Genomic DNA, 17,652 nt, shown 5'->3' on the forward strand with positions numbered 1-17,652 from the left:
CCTTTGGAAAACACCGTATCGTGTGGTTGATGATAGAGGCAAAAAAAGGAAAAAAATGGAATATGGATAGCATATTCCAGTTTCATATTACTGGCACGGGAACATCCTCGGGAGGTGCCCGGATCCTATGAAAACATTTCCATTTGGATCACTTTGCATGCATAATGTTATGAGCTTGTCGTTTCGTCCTGTTAGATAGGCCAAACTAGAAAGTGATGAAAGCAGACAAAAAATGTGGCGACCCCATCCAGCGGGATCCCAACTTATTCGATGGTGGCAAGACCACGCCTGAGCTAGCAAGACCTACAGTCACAAGGCGACGCAAAAAAAGAAAATCCGAAGCTTATTTCTTAATGCCTTTCCTGGAGTGCCTTGACATAAGACGCAAATAGGCAAATTACTCACGTGACCCATCGCGTGGACCCCAACCCTTGGGGCTAACCGCAAGGCATTCCAGTAAGGCCTTCGCGAGGCAGCCGAGTGGTGTGAGTCGATGGAAGCATTTACCCGCTCCCTTTTTCTTTTTTTGAACTGTTTAGGGATTTGTTTTTCTTTGCCAAGGGAAAGGAGATTTTTGGCTACTCTTCGATGTCCAAGAAATTCGCCCTCAATTTGAGGGAAAATCGTTTCAGACGCTTTCAGACCATTAGACTGTTTGTTTGGAAAAATGTTTTTGAAAAAATGGCTTCCGGCTTGGCGTCAGATTGCTAATTATTTGTTTACCTAGAATTGAAAAAAAAATCCATCGTGTGTTCAGCTTGCGCCTATTAATAACTCATTATCGAGGGATTGATTTAGCTAAGCCCTTTAAATCCGAAATTTCATTTTCCATTCATCCCTGGTCGTTTACTCGGATTTATCATGTCTTTGAAACAGAATAATGTCTTCATTTTCTAGTAAAATGGTAGTGTCGTTTCTAACCAAATCTTTAATCCTGCTAGAAATCATCCTCTCAGGCCAGCTTCCCCAATCCCCTCTGGGGTTAGAAATAGCTTTACTTCCGGGCCTATCACCATCATTGAAGTTGCAATAATCTGTATCTGCAGGTGGAACTATACATATCTAAGTAGAGCGAAATAACATATTGTAAAGCTCATTTATGCAGCAAAAAAGTGTTTCAATAATTTACCAGACATCTCTATACACCAAACTGAAATCGTCATAAGATTCAGATGAATTAAGTTCTACTAACTTATTTTTTATTACAACAATAGGCATTTATTATACATGTGCACGGATTCAGACACATTCCAAGATGATACTTAACATAAAGGGTGGCTTTCTAAGAAATGCTGTCATCTAACTGGGACAGTTATTCAAATGCAAATGAGACAATGCGTTTCCCACCATCCACCAACTGCAACCGGGTCATGCGATCACAATTGGAGGGGTAGTGTTAGTTTACGCAATTTGCACTCCGCTCTGGGCGCAGTATTTCTGCAGTGCCTCCTGGTGGGCTGCCGGCAGTGCCGCTACAAGTGTGCCCACCTTTCCCGGTTGCGACTGCGCTAGCTGGCCCAGGTTTTGCACTAGATACTGGCGAATATTGCTGATGTCGGGCAGAGGATCGACGGGTTTCGAGTGGGCAAAGTTCAGCTGCGAGTAGGCGGCCTGATAGCCGGGAACGTCCTCGATCTCGACAAAATTGTCCCCATCGATGGCCGATTCGTCTGGGGGAAGCTCGAATATTTGCACCAAGTTTTGCAGCAGCTGCGGCCAATAGTTGACGTAAGGATCGCTGACCATTTCCGGGCACTCGCACAGAAGCTTTGTTATACCGACCGTCACAATCTTTTGTTCTTGCTCACCGGACACTTTGTTAATGTCCGGCACTAACACACGCTCTAGGACCATTCCAAACATCCTAAGCAATAGAAAGAAAAAAAAGACAATATACATTAAAGCAGGCGGTTACCCTCCGGCGGCGGATTCAGCTGACCAGCCCATACTTACTGTGCCTGAATGCTTTCGATCATTTGAATCAATGCCTGTGGGCCAACACGAGCAGCGTAAAGGCACAGGAACACGATGAAGGATCGCACAAATTTCGTAGTTTTCGAGGAACTCAACCGTTGGAACAATAGTGAGAATATTTGACGCATGCTTTGTCCTAATTCCTCGCTGAAATGGGTGCGATAAGGAAGAATTGATGTTAAGTAAAGCTGAAACGTGTGAATTCCATACGTCTAGAGATATTAATACATACGCAGGATAATGCAGGAGTAAATTCTGCATCAAGTAGAACCCTTCGTGATCGTTGTTCTTGGAGGCGATCATCTTTTGAAAAACACCAAGCACGCCGCTTAGCTTACCGTCAGCGGAAATATGCGAGGAGGCTTGTCGCACAAATGCCGACAGCAAACGAATGAGCGGTGTCACATTGCCGGGACGATCCCAGAGAGCCGGGGCCAACAGACAGGGAAATAGCGAGAGATACGTTTCCGGAATGGCGCTTTTACCTTCGCGAATTTCCAGAAACAAGGACAACATCTGGAACACGTATGGCATGAATTCTGTAATGTACAATAGAGAAAATTTTATTAGAACAGTGGCTCATCGAAGGCATAACGCCGTACCACTCACCCAGAACATCCTGCTGCAAAATACCCTGGAACACGGGGAACAGAGCTTCCTCAAAGGAACTGACAGCATTGGGATCAGCTTTGCAGACCAATCTGAAAACAAGAAGAACAACCATTTAACCACATGGGTATACTTGGGATGTGCCCAATAGGGACTAGGCGCTACTCACTTGACTGATAAAGCGAGCGTCTCGAAGAGATAGTGATTGAAGTGAGGTTTAGAAGGATTCTTCGCTACCACCGCCAAGATCTCGGTTAACCGAGGCAACACAACGAACATGAATGATAGCGATGCTTCCTGCAGTGTGTTGAGGACGCGCATAACGCACTTCATAATGTACTCATTTTCGTTCGAGCCCTGAACGGTGAATGCCGCAAATAGCCCCGATATGAGTTCCGCGCTCAGCGGTGCCAGCAACTCCTTCGTAACGATCGGCTTCTTGTCGGACCCGCGCATGGTAAGAATCTTATCGATTGCACAGGCCGCATACGTATGCACAACCACACTACCGGCCGTTAGATGCTTCGCTATCAGTGGCATCGTAGCAACGATAATCTGTGGTCCAAGAATGGTACGGAACGTCATGATGAATTTGAGGGCATCAGCCTTCAGTACCGGCAGCTGATTTATGTCGGCGCGTTCCAGCTCGGTAAGGATGTGTTGCTGAGTGAACTGTGGCAGAGGCACCAGTTCGGAGGTCTGTGTTACTCCGTGCTTCTGCGTCTGACCCTTGGAAGCCATCGACGTGACCAGATAGATGGCGCTATCTTTTAGCTTCCAGTTATTGGTCGTGTCCTCGGCATACTTTGCCAGCAGCACCTGCAGGTACTGACCGAAAATTTCGATAATTTTCGACTCAAAGTTCTGCGACAACGTTTTCACCAAATCGCAGGCCGCACGACGACGTGTTTCCACATCGGAACCTTCAATATCACGACGAATGTACTCCTCGGGATTATCCTCGAACAGTTCCTCATCCGATACCCGGAAATCCATGTTCGGGATGATCACCTTCTCGCAGATGCTTGCCAATACGTTCGGATCTTCGAACAGGTGACGATAGTGCGACCGGTCAGCGACCGTGCTGAGGAAATGGAGCGCATACGAGACGAGCGAATCGTACTTGGTCTGGATACCCGTGTTCACCAGCAGTTCCCAAACGGCCGTCACGAACTGTGGCATGTAGGGACCGAACTCTTCGTCGTACTTTTGTGCGTACATGCACAGGTTCTGGCAGATTTGCGAGCGCAGTTGCTCCAAAATGCCCGCATCTTCATCATCGGCCGTCTTTAAGCTTGGCACATCGGTCGTCAGCATTTCATGGAACGCCTTCATCCACGTATCCATGTTGTCCTCAAAGAATTCGGGTAAATCTTGCGAGTTGAGCGAGAAGAACACTTTACAGATCAACACCAGCGACTCGTAGATGATGTGCAGCACTTTTAAATCATTTTCCTTCGCAGCCTGCTGCATCGTTGCCAGGAGCAGATCCGTCAGCGGTTTAGCGATCTTATCCAGCACGAACTTGATTTCCTCCCAGAGTGTCTGCGATTTGAACTCATACCGATAGCGTTTGAACAGCGAATGTGCCGTCTGCAGCACACCGTTGATCGCCTGAGGGTTTCCTTGGGCAAACTTTTCAATCATCTGATCGATCATCTCTGGCCACTTGAGCGGGAAGTCGTACTTTCCGATGATGCTGACCGCATCACTCAGCTGTTTCTGGACGGGTGCGGGCGAGTTGAGCATCAGGTTAACCAAATGAATCTTAACACCGGCCCGGTCTGATTCGGCAACGCGATCCGGACCATCGTTCTCCAGATGGTAGCCCCAGTTGCGTTTGATGAAGTTCTTGAATGCGATTGCCGCCGCGACCCTTATTGTCATATCGGTCTGGGACCGACCGACCAGATGCAGACAGACGATGGGATAGTTCTTGGTCACCTCAATGCTTTCGATGAAGCGCTCCGCTGGAATGCAAGGATATTCGTTAATATAACCAGGATGCAAGGAACGGCATTTACTTAACCTCTCCACCGCGCTTCACCGGTGGTAAACAAAACCGGTATACGCTACTCACCCGGTCTGCGGACTTCCGGATCCGGGTTCAGCGTTTGCTGTAGATAGTTAGCCAGCCGGTCAAAGTTGTGCTCGTTGATCTCCATCCTCAATTCTTCTGCTCTGTGCGGTGGGCAAATAAAGACCAGCTTCTTCGCCTTCGATGACGCTCAACGTTGAAAGTGTATTTTCTTGCTGTGGCCTTTAACACACAGTTTGCGGGCCGGGCACTGGAACTTCGAGCCACGAGAACAACGCTATCAACCGGGCGGCTCCGAACAGCAGATAATAAAGTTTAATACGAAGAATATGTTTTACGCAAAATTCCACAGTTGCTTCGCTAATTTCGAACGCGCGCTTGCCGGTTGCGGTTGAAAGGGCTGAGGGGGGTGAGCGGCAAGGTACTTTAAAAAGACAGGTAGCTTTATCCAGAACAAATCCCCGATCGTATTTTAGAAAAAACTTCAGAGTTTGACATTCACGGGATGGTGGGATGTTTACTTCGGGAACGCTCTTTTCGGAGCTGTTTTCGCTTTTCTGTGGTATTACGACAGTTCAAATTCACGAAAAGTGGCACGAAAGTTAAAGTTTATGCAAATATTCTCAAAATTCTTCCTAGTGTTTCAATATGGTATCGGTCCGTAGGTCTTGCCACCCGGCCTAGAACAAGAGCTAGCTAGCGTTCCTGGACCGTGCTCACTCGCTGTAAAACATAACTCGGTTGCTCGATTGATCTTAAATAGAGAGATGAATCATTTAAACATTCGAAAAAGAGTGAAATCAGGTACTTTCCCTGATAAAACCACCAAACTTGCCCACATCTTCTTCTTCTTCTTCTTGAAACTCGCGTGGCTTTGTTGATAAAAAGCGCCCTGCTATGAATGTCAAACAAATTGAAAATGGTGACCTGTCAAAGCGGTTAAGAAGCTACCTGTCTTTTTAAAGTACCTTGGTGAGCGGGGTTTTAATTGTACAGGTGATGTCATAGCGCTTTACAGGTCGCCATGTTTTATGACAACTGTGAAGATGTTTACGTTCATCACCAAAGCAGCCCGATACCGTTTTAAAACACTCTCTGGAACAATGAGAATACTCGTAAAACCGTAACTTTGATACAGTATTTCTAAAAAACCACGGAATACGAAAACAGCTTTGGAAACCGCGTCCCCGAAGGTGACAAAAATAGTGTACACCAAGGTACTTTAAAAAGACAGGTAGCTTCTTAACCGCTTTGACAGGTCACCATTTTGAATTTGTTTGACATTCATAGCAGGGCGCTTTTATCAACAAAACCACGTGAGTTTCAAGAAGAAGAAGAAGAAGATATGGGCAAGTTTGGTGGTTTTATCAGGGAAAGTACCTGATTTCACTCTTTTTCGAATGTTTAAATGATTCATCTCTCTATTTAAGATCATTCGAGCGACCGAGTTGTGTTTTACAGCGAGTGAGCACGGTCCAGGAACGCTAGCTAGCTCTTGTTCTAGGCCGGGTGGCAAGACCTACGGACCGATACCATATTGAAACTATTAGCCGTGGCCACACGGGGCGAAAACTCTAGCGCAAACGAAAAAATTAATGCCAAAACATTTACGCTTGCCGTTTACATGCTGTCAAACGATTATAGGTCCGTGGAGCGTAAAACCTAGAGTAAAAGCTGTTTGCAAACGGAAGGGCTCGCAATATGTTCTATTTGTGGTTTACATTGATAGATAGTGATCATTGCTAGTGTGTTCAATCCTTTTCTTCCACAAAACGATTTTAATTTCCTCAACCCGGCCACGTAAACATATCGAAGCGTAAACGATTTGGCATTAATTTGTAAATTTGCGCGCAAATTTTCGCTCCGTGTGGCCACGGCTATTGAAAGAATTTTGGGAATATTTGCATAAACTTCAACTTTCGTGCCACTTTTCGTGAATTTGAACTGTCGTAATACCACAGAAAAGCGAAAACAGCTCCGAAAAGAGCGTTCCCGAAGTAAACATCCCACCATCCCGTGAATGTCAAACTCTGAAGTTTTTTCTAAAATACGATCGAGGATTTGTTCTGGATAAAGCTACCTGTCTTTTTAAAGTACCTTGGTGTACACCACTGTCAAATTCTCATCTTTTTTCTAAAAGCCGCGAGGAGTTTGTTCTGCAGGACACCACCTGAATAATTAAAACACCTCTAGAAAAACGCGGTTTTTTAGCTTCCTGCCGTTTCTCTGCGAAAGAATTTTCCTAAAATTCTGCCTCCTAATCGAAGCGAAAAGAACCGGTCGGCCAGATTGTGTGCGTAATACCCCGATTAAAACAGAAAAGTTTTTGTCATGCTCGAAACAAGCGCCTCCGAGCCGAAAACAACGAGCAAAGATAGCAACATCGATGAATCACAGCATCCTCAACGTCAGCACGAAGGACAGCAACAGCGTGCAGGTGAAATATGCTACGATCTAGCCCACTTTCGAACCGTGCGCGTGCTGAGTAATAATAGCACGCACAAGAGTGTCTGCCTGCTGGGCCATTTCGCTAATCTGCCAGCACCGGAGAAGCAGGCCATCGTCGTGCTGGAGAAGCGGTCCTTCACGGAGGGCCAAGTGTTGACACCAAAATCGCAGAGCGACGACGAGCAGCACGAAAATCACAAAAGTGAAAGTGAAAACGACAATTCCAGCCTCGCCGAAACAAAGACCGCTGATGACGGTGTGCCGCACGAGCGCGAGCAAACGTTTTTCACGTCAGCATCCCGATTGGAGAAGGAATTTGTGAACGACATCTACGGCAACTTCCTGTGCACCGTCGATCCAGCCTTGAACCGTACGTGACCAATCCCAGGTGGCAGTGGAAAAACATTTTATGCAACGCATACTGCGTTCTTCTATTCCGCAGGTTTAAAAGTGACCATCATCTATCCGGCCGAGGAAAAGCATATCGTCAAGTACACGGTGCAGAATCGATTCTTGGTAGAAGAGACACCCGAGTTGTATAAGCACGTAACCTTGCCCCATCTCGAACAGGGTCAGCTGAGTTTGGAGGTTCGATCCATCGTAATGTTATCAATATTTTCGGTCTCTATATTATATAAATGCTTCTCTTACTTGCTCTTACACACAGTGGCTTTACAACGTGCTCGATCATCGAAAGGAAAGTGAACGCATTGTCTTTGAAGATCCGTGTGACGAAAACGGTTTCATACTACTGCCAGACCTGAAATGGGATGGTAAGACGGTTGAACAACTGTATCTGCTGGCACTCATTCGCCGTCGCGATATACGTTCGCTGCGCGATCTGACCGTTGATCACTTGCCGTTGCTAAAGAACGTTCGATCACGAGGCATTGCGGCGATTAAGGAACGTTACGGCATTGGGGCTGATCAGTTGCGCATTTATCTTCACTATCAGCCAACGTTCTACCATCTGCATATGCACTTCACTTACCTGCGACACGATCCGCCCGGAGTTGGCTGCGACAAAGCTCACCTTCTGTCGACCGTCATTAGTAACCTTGAGCTACTTCCAGATTACTACCAACGAGCTACGCTAACATACGCTCTCAAGGAAACCGACCGGTTGTATGAAAAGATACGGGCACATACTGTAGAAGAAGCGGAGGAACCGCCTACCAAGAGACATAAGAGTGATCTCACCGTATCACATTAAATCCATATCAATAATCGCTCGACTATCGCATTCCTACCACCTTCAAACAATCTTCCCACAATAGTATGGCTCCATCCACGGGAAACATTGAACGAGTGCTGATCGAACTTCGTCCGCGTCTGCAAAGTGCCAACTTTTTCATCTCCTTCCGGCGTAAATTTGCCGAAACCGACTCCACCACAATCGACCTAGCGAACGATCGTTTAACGATCGGGGCCAAGGGTGAACATGAAAAGTATGAGATACGCGTTGGAGATTTTTTCAAATTGCACACCCAAACGCTCAGCTCGCTTGTGATTAAGAACCAATATCTGTGCTTCCGGGTCAACACGAACGAAAGTGATTTTGGATCCGAGCTACTGGGTTATCAGCGTGATGGAAGTGCGACAACAGGCGATGAATTGCCACGGTTGATGTGTACCATCGAGTCTGGTAAGCGGTATCGCCTGCTGTGTAACAACTGTCGAGGACCTATGGACGATGCCACGGAAGGCGTACTATTCAATCGAGTGCTCGAGCTACCGTCGGAGCAAATGGATAGTGAAGATTGGTTCTGTCACCGTCATGATCATCAACATCAGCAGGGTGAGCCGCAAGGAAGTGAACAACTACATCATGAGGGAGATGACTACAAATCGAAGCTCGAACCTCAACGGAATGATTTGCTGTTCGGTAGCTTCTACGCCTTGCTCCATAGCTCCGTTTTACCACGCATTCACATTCGCAACAATCGGTTTCTGTACTGCAAACGGTGTCTTCAGTACCTAGGCACCACTCGCAAGAATAGCTCCAGCGTAAAACTGTGGTACGAACACATCCGCTTTCAACAGATGGATTCAAACGAGCAGCTAGTTCGGTCCCTCTTTAGCACGAGCGATTCACTTGAGCTGTTCCGCTTGCTGGTACGCAAGACAGTGCGTGAGTTCAATATTGTATCGAGCTTTGGGCTACCACCGATGATGAAACTAATGTTCGAGCTACGGCGCCCCGGACTGGAAGGAGATGTCTTTTACTTGCTACTACAAATCATGGACAGCCAACTGAGCGTTTTTCGAATCGATCAGAAACGTGTCGACGAAGCGTCTGGTGGTTCGTGCTCCGACGATGTTGACGATCATCGAAGCAAGCAGATAGTTACTAAGGAGAACGGTGAGCGTTCAGAACCGAATGGTAATCATACTCATAGTGCTGCTGAGAAAGAATCGATAGAAAATGGCAAATACGAGGACGACGATGAAGACGACGACGACGTGTTCATAGAAAATCGTTGTCAAAGGCACAGCATTCACCTGGAACAGCGACGGGCAATGAAGCTGATGTATCAATACGAAAAATACGAACAACAGCCACTGTTCACCCTCTGGCGCGAGGATAGTAACGTAGTTAGTCTAGAAATCTCGGAACCCATGTTTACCGCTGCGATACACTATCTGGATCGGAACTCTAGCTACGTACCAGAGTGTTACCGGGTAAATTTGGGTTTCACACTGAGCTATCTCGATATTACCTAATGCAAAGGCGACGCATTCGGTCAAAGGATTTGGATGAGAACCAAAATTATCGCCAAAGGAGATGTAAATGTTACTAATAGGCAGCTTCCAAATAAATTGATCCCCAATAACTGTATTTATTGTTTAAAAAAACGATCTTCATTCGAATCCAGCTTCAAGCTTTCAAGCGTACAACGTATAAACCACGCACACTCCGCCACCCAGCAGCGTGTGCGTTTCCTCCGTTACCTCGTTGTTAAATAACCGCATCCACGTAAAGTTTCACCTGAATTCAACTTTCTCTCCGATAACAGGCCTTACGGCACAAATAACCTGCAACCATGGAGGTAGGATTATCGCCGAAGAATTCGCAATACTCTGTAATGATGTTTGTGCTGTTTCTCTTCTTTCAGATCGAAATTTTGGACGCAAAATCATCGAAATCGCTGGGCAAATGCCGTGTATCCGGGCCGGATGCAACTCTTCAGTCGCTCAAGAGCGAGGTGCAAAAGTTGAAACCCTCGCTTACCGTGCACCGCCAATCGTTCCGCTTGGAACCGCGAGGCAAAGCGCTGAAGGAAAGCGAAACATTTAATGCACTCGGAGTGTCCTCCGGTGGAAAGTTGTACGTGCGCGATCTCGGACCACAGATCAGCTGGAAGGGTGTGTTTCTGGCCGAGTACGCTGGACCGATCTTTGTATATCTCATCTTCTACCAGCGCCCGTCCCTCATCTACTCCAATGCCGATCTTCCGATGAGCACTACGGCCAGGTAAAGATAGGAGTAATAGTCGAAAGATAAGCAAAAGGCATTAGGACCCGCACACAGTCTCGTTCAAAGTTCGAAGTGGCTCGAAGCTTCATCGCGTTGTGATAACGGTAATCCGGCCCAGCAGTGTCTGCGGAGTGGCGATGATCAATTTATGCACATACATTGGCCTTCCGGGTGGCGTATGTTACGGCATTCGTTGAACTGTTTCCTCCCCGTCTCGCGCCCTTACAAGCGTGTCGAACAAATACCACCAAACTGGGGTAAAAGTGGAAAGTTGATCAGAGCTGCCTCGATCACGATTTTTGGAGCGATGGCCTGCGAAAGTCGACACCTATAAGATGTTTCACGGTTTTCATTTTTTGCGGAACTCTGCTAGTTGTTTTTGCCCATCGACGTTTATTCATACCTAAGCGCTACGTCATGCTGGACAGGCGGACAAAAAAGAGGTGCTCAATGTAAATGCTACAAAAAAGGGTTTCTCTCCTTCGTGCTGGTAGAAGTTGTATTTGCTAATCATTTTATGAAAAGCCCGTCAATCGAGCAACCTTGAAGGAGTCGGTTGGAGTGTTAGTTTATTTCGACAGTGACGCAAGCAACCGTTTCTCCCAGTTTCTAATATTCAAAGCCTCCGATGCGACTAGCAAGTTCAAGGTCACAATGCACACCGGTTCTGAAATGTTACCTTATATCCATTATGTACGATTACGTACCATTATTTTTGCACCTTTAAACATTTGCCCTTTTAGTTGAATCTTTTCGATGGACTGTTGTTTTACTGACTTTTTACCTTTGAATTGGCTTTAATCTGTTTCTCTCTGCAGTATTGCCGCCGCTTGCTGGGTCGCTCACTATGCGAAGCGACTGCTGGAAACGCTGTTCGTACACCGTTTCTCGCATGCTACGATGCCACTGAGAAATCTGTTCAAAAACTGCTCCTACTACTGGGCGTTTGCCGGCTACGTAGCTTACCACGTGAATCATCCACTGTTTACCGAGCCGTGCCAGGCAATGGTGTATGCCGGATTGGGCACGTTCATTGTAAGTTACAGTGGGCAGCATTCAGAATTGAGCGATTTATTTTTATAATCTCCTTTTGTATGTCCATTTCAGGTGAGTGAGCTGGGCAACTTCTCGATTCACATACTGCTGCGTAACCTACGGCCGGCTGGTTCCAATGTGCGGAAGATCCCCGTTCCGGATGCGAATCCCTTGACGCAGCTGTTCAAGTATGTCCTTTACTGTCTCTACCTCGGAAAACACGTTTTCCTAACGCTCCTTTCCCGCTTTCTATTTGTCCCGTCAGCTTCGTATCTTGCCCGAACTACACGTACGAGTTCCTGTCTTGGGTTGGCTTCACGCTGATGACATCGTGCATTCCGGCCGGACTCTTTGCCTTCGCTGGTATGTACCAGATGACCGTGTGGGCACTAGGCAAGCACCGCAACTACAAGAAAGAGTTCAAAGACTACCCAAAGGGTCGCAAAGCGATCATTCCGTTCTTGCTGTAAAACAGAGGGGAAGAGAAAGCGATTACTCTGCTGTCACGGGCAAACAACAGTTTGCTGTTTTTCTTTCTTTGTATTTTCCGTTCCCGGTTTTCGGTTCAGATATTTTCCCTCAGGGTTTCAGGTTATTGTAAAATCTTTAAGATTAGTTCAAACTCAATGTTTGGTATAAATGTTTTGTGTTGCTCAAACGTTTCTGTCATACGCATTTCGTTTCTAAGTGTTCTGCATCTACTGATCAAGATGGTTTGGGGTGGCGTGCAAATGGCTGCATTTCACACAGTCAAAGCATTTATTTATTGACGAGATTAACGTAGTAATCATTAGAGCAATATTGAGCAATCATCAGTTCGAACATCATTCCCTTTCAACACTCTTTCCAATGGTGCAGGACTTAATGGACGGCACTTAGATTATGGCGCAACACAGTAGACAGCCGCCCACGACATGAGTATCTTTAAGCTTTTGGGAAATGAAGGATGCGTAAATAAAGACCAAATATTCTTTGAAATTATGCGTGGATTGGTTGACTTCGAACAAAACCCGTGCATCATCTACACCTTGATGGCCATCGTGAGTTCTGGGATAGTAACTATTTTCGCCAGATAAGTTATTATCGTTGATAGAACTACTGTTTATAAAATGACAACAATCTTATGTTAGTAAAAGTTATATATTTACGTTTTCACTCGTTAATTACATCTGGATAGCACTTCCATCAATCGAAATGACTGCAAACGAGCACAGATCATCCCCGGAGAACGACTCATGAATTTTCGTTGTCTCAAACAGACCATTTTAATACGAAGAAGCGAATACTTTACTTTCTTATCCTTCGGCTGAATTCAAACACTTAGTTTTCATTTCATTGAAAGCTGCAAAAGTGTGTGCGTAAAGGAAGCCACTATTGGATGGCACCTGTTTGATTGTTGAAGACCAACGTCTCGCACGCTTGTCAGCTTTTAGAAAAAAAGAGAATCTTACCGAAGCAACCGTTTAAATAAAGCGACTAAAAGCATCTTTTTATAAGCTAGTCAAATACACAAATGCGCCGAAAAAAAAAACAAATCGATCCTAGCAAATCTAGCAAAAGCCAAGCTAAAATTAAGTTTTAATAAGTTGGTGACGCATACTCGCGTTTCCGTTCCCTATGTTTCCGCTTATCGCACGCTTGATCACTCATCTAACTAGTCGAAGCACTGTTGGAGCCCCATGCTTTCAAGAGAGCCAGTGTCTTGTTCAGATGGGCACACCATTCATCCCGCTCCTCCTTCGAATCAGCGGACAGGAGATACCTGTTTGTAAGGAAACAAGGGATCCAAGGGTTTAATACCAATATTGGGGGAATAGATCGTTGTAAAAAGTTGTTTGTGCCTCCTACCTTTCGATTGTCGTCTTGCCACGTCGCACAATCTTTAACGATTCCACATCATCATCGCGTGCTGGTCGCGGAAACTCCAGCATCAGCGTGTTCAAGCGCGAGCAAACGTCACGCGGTGCAACCGTTACGCGCCGCTCGGTCGAACAGCCCTGCAGATCGATGCTACCGATCGGTGCCTTCCGGCGCTCATCATCCGGATACTTCCAGTAGTTGATCGTGTGACGCTGTAGCCGGCACCACCGTCGATGCCACGCGCCCAGCCCCGAAACATCCTCGTACATCGTCAGGAACCCACTATAGTCGACCGTGACGGCCAGCTCACAGTTGACGCGCATATTGACAATCCCCTCGAGTGGGCTGGCACAGCCAGCGATCGGATTGAGCGTCCAGCTTGTGCGCTGGATTTCCTTCAGCGAAAAGATGATGAACCCGTACATAGTGAGTGACGGTGACCGGACCGCTTGCGGACCGGCCGGTGACTGTACCGGTGGCATTACGAGTCGCGAGTTGCTCTTCATGCCCTTCGGTGTGTGCATGCCTTTCTTCTTATTGCCTCCCATCGCAATGTGATACTTGATCTCGTGCGGAAGTACCTCGCGGGCCGCTGGCATACCGTAGATCTCCATCGTTATCTGTAAAATCGAGGAAGGATTAGACGCCAATTAAGGGGTGGAGATGAGGGGCAGGTCTCGCCCCAATGTGCCACATACCTTAAAATCAGCGAACACATTGCTTAGCTGTAGGACATCGGGAAACCGAACTGACAGCAGACCGGGCAGCGTCGGTACTGTTTGTGTGGCCAACACGGTTTCATTGTACTTCAGCAGACACACCAGATTGTGACCACTGATTTGATCGGCCGCTAGCTTGCGCAGGTATTCTTGCTTGAGTGGCAACGTAATGTCTTTCACCGTAAGGCGACCCTTCTCCATAGGAGCGCCGGGCGGTCGCAAACATCCCTCCACTCGGAGGCGCTGCACTTCATCTAATATGGCCTGCCGACGGTGAGCTATATGGGTGGTAAAGTAAGAATAATATTGGATTTCCTCTCATTTGAATTGCACCATCCTTATAATGATGAGCTTACTCGCAACGAGAAGATGCCGTTCGCCTTCGGCTGATTCGGTGGAACCGGAAAACTCGATCGTAGCTGCACAGAGATTGAGAGCCTGGCTCGCCTGCGCAATGATGGTCTGCTGTTTGCACACCTCGTCCAACAGCTTTTTGATCTTTTCCTGCACCAAAAATTCGCTCTCTTCGGTCGTTCCACTGGTGCTGGTTGACTCAACCGTGCTCGAAACACTCTCCTCGCCCGAATCGTTATCATCACGAGACGTAGAATCAACCCTCGGTTGACCCGCTTCGTCCTCGCGGCCGTGCTGCTGTTTCGATCCACCACCACCCATTGGAGTGCGCGGCACTCTACGAGGCGTAACGGCGCTTGCATTCTGTTGCTGTTGCCGACGATAGAAGCTGACCGTGTGCACCAATGTAACGATGTTATCGTCTCCCGAAGGTTTCACCTGCAGTTCGGATCGCACCGGGGTGCTGTAGTCTACGGTCCCGTTGCTCATACCGATACTTTTGCGGGGCGTTTTGGATTTTCGCTTTTCTGAGCCTACGGCACGCTCCTCCTCCTCAATCGTACCAACCCGTTCATTGCCGTGGGATGGATTTTTCTGGTAAGAAAAGCTGTTCGAAGCTACCGAAGATTTACGCTGCAAAATTGAGAAAGGCTTGTTAGGTACAAAATATAGAAACACGTACAACAGATACGGGTAGAACATGTATGGTATAGGTATGGAGCGAAGCAGATGAAGCATGAGTTTCCCTAATATCTTAATTAGTCCTAGTGACGCAGACATGTGTTACAAGAACGTTCCCTTGGGATACCTGGGTACGATCATCAACCAGGTAGATATTAGCTTTGTAACGTAGACCTTGGTGGTTAGAACATGCAGCAATCATCAACCCTGCCAGCCACCAAAGGTTTTGCTACAAAACAACACAAAACAGCGACTAGAGTACGACTAAACCCAATTCTTACTGGTGTATCGTGTGCTTCACTGTCTTCGTCGCCATCCTGAACGAACGCTTCCTCGAGGCAGGCGTCGAGCAGATCGCTGTCTTCCAACACACCCGAGCTATCGCTAACTGTTCTATCGCTACAGTTACACAGATCGTGCACTCGAGAGCACTGTCTTTGCTGTTGGGCATAACAATGCAAACGAAAATGAAGTATTGAAACGTGATCGGAGCAAAAGGACAATAGCATGATCCCTAGGATTCGATCTCACAGCCGGAGGCCGGTTGGGGTGGGGTTTAAGCGAACTTTTTGAGAAATTTTAACTTGTTCTTACCTTCCCGTCGTGGCTTTGGCGACGACCACGACCATGCTGCTGGTTGCTGGAGGACCGCTGCCGACCGTTCAATTCCACCGCTTGCAAAATTTCCCTCCCCAGGCTGACGTTCGCGATGTTGGCATCATCGTCCGAGTACATGAAACTGCAATTGAAAAAAGAAAACGGAGTCGAATACATGAAGCAAAAGCGATGATTCATCGATTTCTCACAGTGAAATGCGCTGATTTCCTTGGAATGATGTCTAATGTATTGTGTTAATGATGGATTACATTTTATTTTTGGTTGAACAACATTAAATTTGGTGTAATGATAATCTATGGTGAATATGGGTCACTTTGGGGGTAAAAGGTAACATATGTAAAGAGCTATATAAACGATTTAAAGTTAAAGCGTATAAAAGCGCTTGCCTAACTTTAAGCTAGTATGCCAAATTAATGATGAGTTTGCAAACGATGTAAAATGAAATAAATAGATGTGAAAAATGATGTTAAATGTTAGCGCAGCAGAAACACTGCAATAAATCAACAATACATTCATCCCACCTGTCGTCATCCTCATCGACTTCGTATCTGTTATCCTCGTGTTCGCGATCGTCTTCATCCTCGTCATACTCCTCTTCATCGCTATGCTGCTGTTGCTGCTGCTGCAGGTCACTTCCGTAGCATGTTCGGAACGCACGATCGGACGACTCGGAGCCAGAGACAGTGGCCGTGGTGTAGCCATCGGCAGTTCCACCAACGTCCTCTTCTTCCTCCTCCCGTCCCTCATCGCCCGATTCGGTGGCCGTGGTTTCAATATCGCTCAGTGCAGGATACATACGACCATCCTTAGCAGTACTCGTTACTCGAATACGCTTCACATCATCGAGTGCAGCCATTACTCCGGGGCTGTCGTTCGTTCCATCTGCAATAGTGGAAAGTGAATGTTAAGTACGTGGAACGTGTTGTTTTCGAAAAAATAGAATCCGAAACTCACCACTACGCCGTTTGACTGCCCCGGGTTGATTCATTTCACCGCCGTACGATTTTTTCTTCTGGCCACTGGCCGTAAGATAGCCCTCTGGTGGCATCGGAGGGGCTGACGGAATAGGTCGGGAATCGTAGCCTGAAGCCGTGTCCGACGACATGTCGACGGGTTTGGTGAATCGATTTAGCAGCAGATCCATTTCCTGCTGCCGCTGTCGACGAATGTCTTCGGCAATTTGTGACTCCGAGATGGTGCTAGCATTGGACATGAGTGCCGCTACCGTATTGCGGATGGCTGATCCACTTGCCATGGTTTCGGCCTTGTTTTGCGTTGGTGCCATCTGCTTCTGGGCGGTCGCGTTTCGCTGTGGTGATGGCGGTGCCCGAGCTTGCGGCTGAGCAATGCTACCAAAGCCCGAACCTTGAATGGCCGAGCAGGATGATGCCGATGGTTTGCCTGCATCCTTTTGGCCAGTGATTTGCCTAATCGAAGGACTTATACCGAAAGCCGCTTTCGGCACCAGCGCCGTCCCCTTATTCTTCTCGAATATGGCCATACGCTCTTTCAGTGACATTTCGGCTGGATCTTTCTGACCATTTTTCAAAATGGATTGTCTCCGACCGCCAGACTTTTCAAACATTGCCGCACGCCCAGATACGATACCTCCACCCTTTTGCGAACCTGTCGGAGCAGACGGAGGCTTCTGCGTTGGCTTGCTCGTCGATGGTTCTGGATTCGCTTTCGTAGCTGTACGCTCCCGGGAATCGGAATACGTTCCAGCAGCACTAGCAGCATTCGGTCGGGCTGCTTGTGGAGCTCGATAGCTATCCGGTTTTTTCTTATCGCCATTCGTTTCGGTGTTCTTGTAGTCATACACCATCTTCGTGGCTGTC

At 47.1% G+C, this 17,652-nt stretch overlaps 5 protein-coding genes across 5 annotated transcripts in view; 3 read left to right on the plus strand and 2 right to left on the minus strand.

The window, feature by feature from the left end:
- Positions 1-1,216: 1,216 nt before the first annotated feature.
- LOC125956959 (exportin-2) lies at positions 1,217-4,985 on the minus strand. The gene is made up of 6 exons (XM_049689276.1): positions 4,664-4,985; positions 2,753-4,553; positions 2,584-2,675; positions 2,207-2,513; positions 1,954-2,121; positions 1,217-1,864 (listed from the first exon to the last, which is right to left on the minus strand). Exons 1-6 carry the CDS (start codon positions 4,746-4,748, stop codon positions 1,402-1,404), a joined length of 2,916 nt encoding a protein of 971 aa, XP_049545233.1. The 5' UTR covers positions 4,749-4,985; the 3' UTR covers positions 1,217-1,401.
- Positions 4,986-6,784: 1,799 nt separating this feature from the next.
- LOC125956990 (m7GpppX diphosphatase) lies at positions 6,785-8,282 on the plus strand. Its single transcript, XM_049689333.1, has 3 exons — positions 6,785-7,439; positions 7,512-7,657; positions 7,737-8,282. The coding sequence occupies exons 1-3, from the start codon at positions 6,953-6,955 to the stop codon at positions 8,280-8,282; spliced, it is 1,179 nt and encodes a 392-aa protein (XP_049545290.1). The 5' UTR covers positions 6,785-6,952.
- A 65-nt stretch (positions 8,283-8,347) lies between these two features.
- Positions 8,348-9,902, plus strand: LOC125956981 (uncharacterized). The gene has a single exon (XM_049689322.1). The coding sequence runs from the start codon at positions 8,348-8,350 to the stop codon at positions 9,791-9,793; it is 1,446 nt and encodes a 481-aa protein (XP_049545279.1). The 3' UTR covers positions 9,794-9,902.
- A 92-nt stretch (positions 9,903-9,994) lies between these two features.
- LOC125957000 (probable very-long-chain enoyl-CoA reductase art-1) lies at positions 9,995-12,603 on the plus strand. Its single transcript, XM_049689350.1, has 5 exons — positions 9,995-10,119; positions 10,186-10,544; positions 11,366-11,582; positions 11,655-11,770; positions 11,848-12,603. The coding sequence occupies exons 1-5, from the start codon at positions 10,114-10,116 to the stop codon at positions 12,050-12,052; spliced, it is 903 nt and encodes a 300-aa protein (XP_049545307.1). The 5' UTR covers positions 9,995-10,113; the 3' UTR covers positions 12,053-12,603.
- The window catches only part of LOC125956952 (anillin), a 6,208-nt gene continuing 1,158 nt past the window's right edge, over positions 12,603-17,652 (minus strand). Inside the window, exons 2-8 of the mRNA XM_049689259.1 lie at positions 16,769-17,652; positions 16,336-16,696; positions 15,791-15,935; positions 14,518-15,148; positions 14,141-14,439; positions 13,431-14,062; positions 12,603-13,344 (exon numbers count right to left, since the gene is read on the minus strand). The exon at positions 16,769-17,652 is cut by the window's right edge and continues 950 nt beyond it. Of these exons, the coding sequence (XP_049545216.1) occupies positions 13,233-13,344; positions 13,431-14,062; positions 14,141-14,439; positions 14,518-15,148; positions 15,791-15,935; positions 16,336-16,696; positions 16,769-17,652 (3,064 nt within the window). The 3' untranslated portion in view covers positions 12,603-13,232. The remainder of the gene's footprint in view (positions 13,345-13,430; positions 14,063-14,140; positions 14,440-14,517; positions 15,149-15,790; positions 15,936-16,335; positions 16,697-16,768) is intronic.

This window comes from Anopheles darlingi, chromosome 3 (assembly GCF_943734745.1).
Source record: "Anopheles darlingi chromosome 3, idAnoDarlMG_H_01, whole genome shotgun sequence".
Classification (NCBI taxonomy): domain Eukaryota; kingdom Metazoa; phylum Arthropoda; class Insecta; order Diptera; family Culicidae; genus Anopheles; species Anopheles darlingi.

Excerpts from the sequence above, each read along its gene's own strand:
- LOC125956990 (XM_049689333.1), top strand. The coding sequence starts at position 6,953 with ATGCTCGAAACAAGCGCCTCCGAGCCGAAAACAACGAGCAAAGATAGC. Across the intron at positions 7,440-7,511 it reads CGTCGATCCAGCCTTGAACC|GTTTAAAAGTGACCATCATC; the intron begins GTACGTGACCAA and ends TCTATTCCGCAG. Across the intron at positions 7,658-7,736 it reads AGGGTCAGCTGAGTTTGGAG|TGGCTTTACAACGTGCTCGA; the intron begins GTTCGATCCATC and ends TCTTACACACAG.
- LOC125957000 (XM_049689350.1), top strand. Across the intron at positions 11,583-11,654 it reads CCGGATTGGGCACGTTCATT|GTGAGTGAGCTGGGCAACTT; the intron begins GTAAGTTACAGT and ends TGTCCATTTCAG. Across the intron at positions 11,771-11,847 it reads CCCTTGACGCAGCTGTTCAA|CTTCGTATCTTGCCCGAACT; the intron begins GTATGTCCTTTA and ends TTGTCCCGTCAG.
- LOC125956959 (XM_049689276.1), bottom strand. The coding sequence starts at position 4,748 with ATGGAGATCAACGAGCACAACTTTGACCGGCTGGCTAACTATCTACAG. Across the intron at positions 4,554-4,663 it reads TCCGGAAGTCCGCAGACCGG|CGGAGCGCTTCATCGAAAGC; the intron begins GTGAGTAGCGTA and ends CTTGCATTCCAG. Across the intron at positions 2,676-2,752 it reads ACGCTCGCTTTATCAGTCAA|ATTGGTCTGCAAAGCTGATC; the intron begins GTGAGTAGCGCC and ends TCTTGTTTTCAG.
- LOC125956981 (XM_049689322.1), top strand. The coding sequence starts at position 8,348 with ATGGCTCCATCCACGGGAAACATTGAACGAGTGCTGATCGAACTTCGT.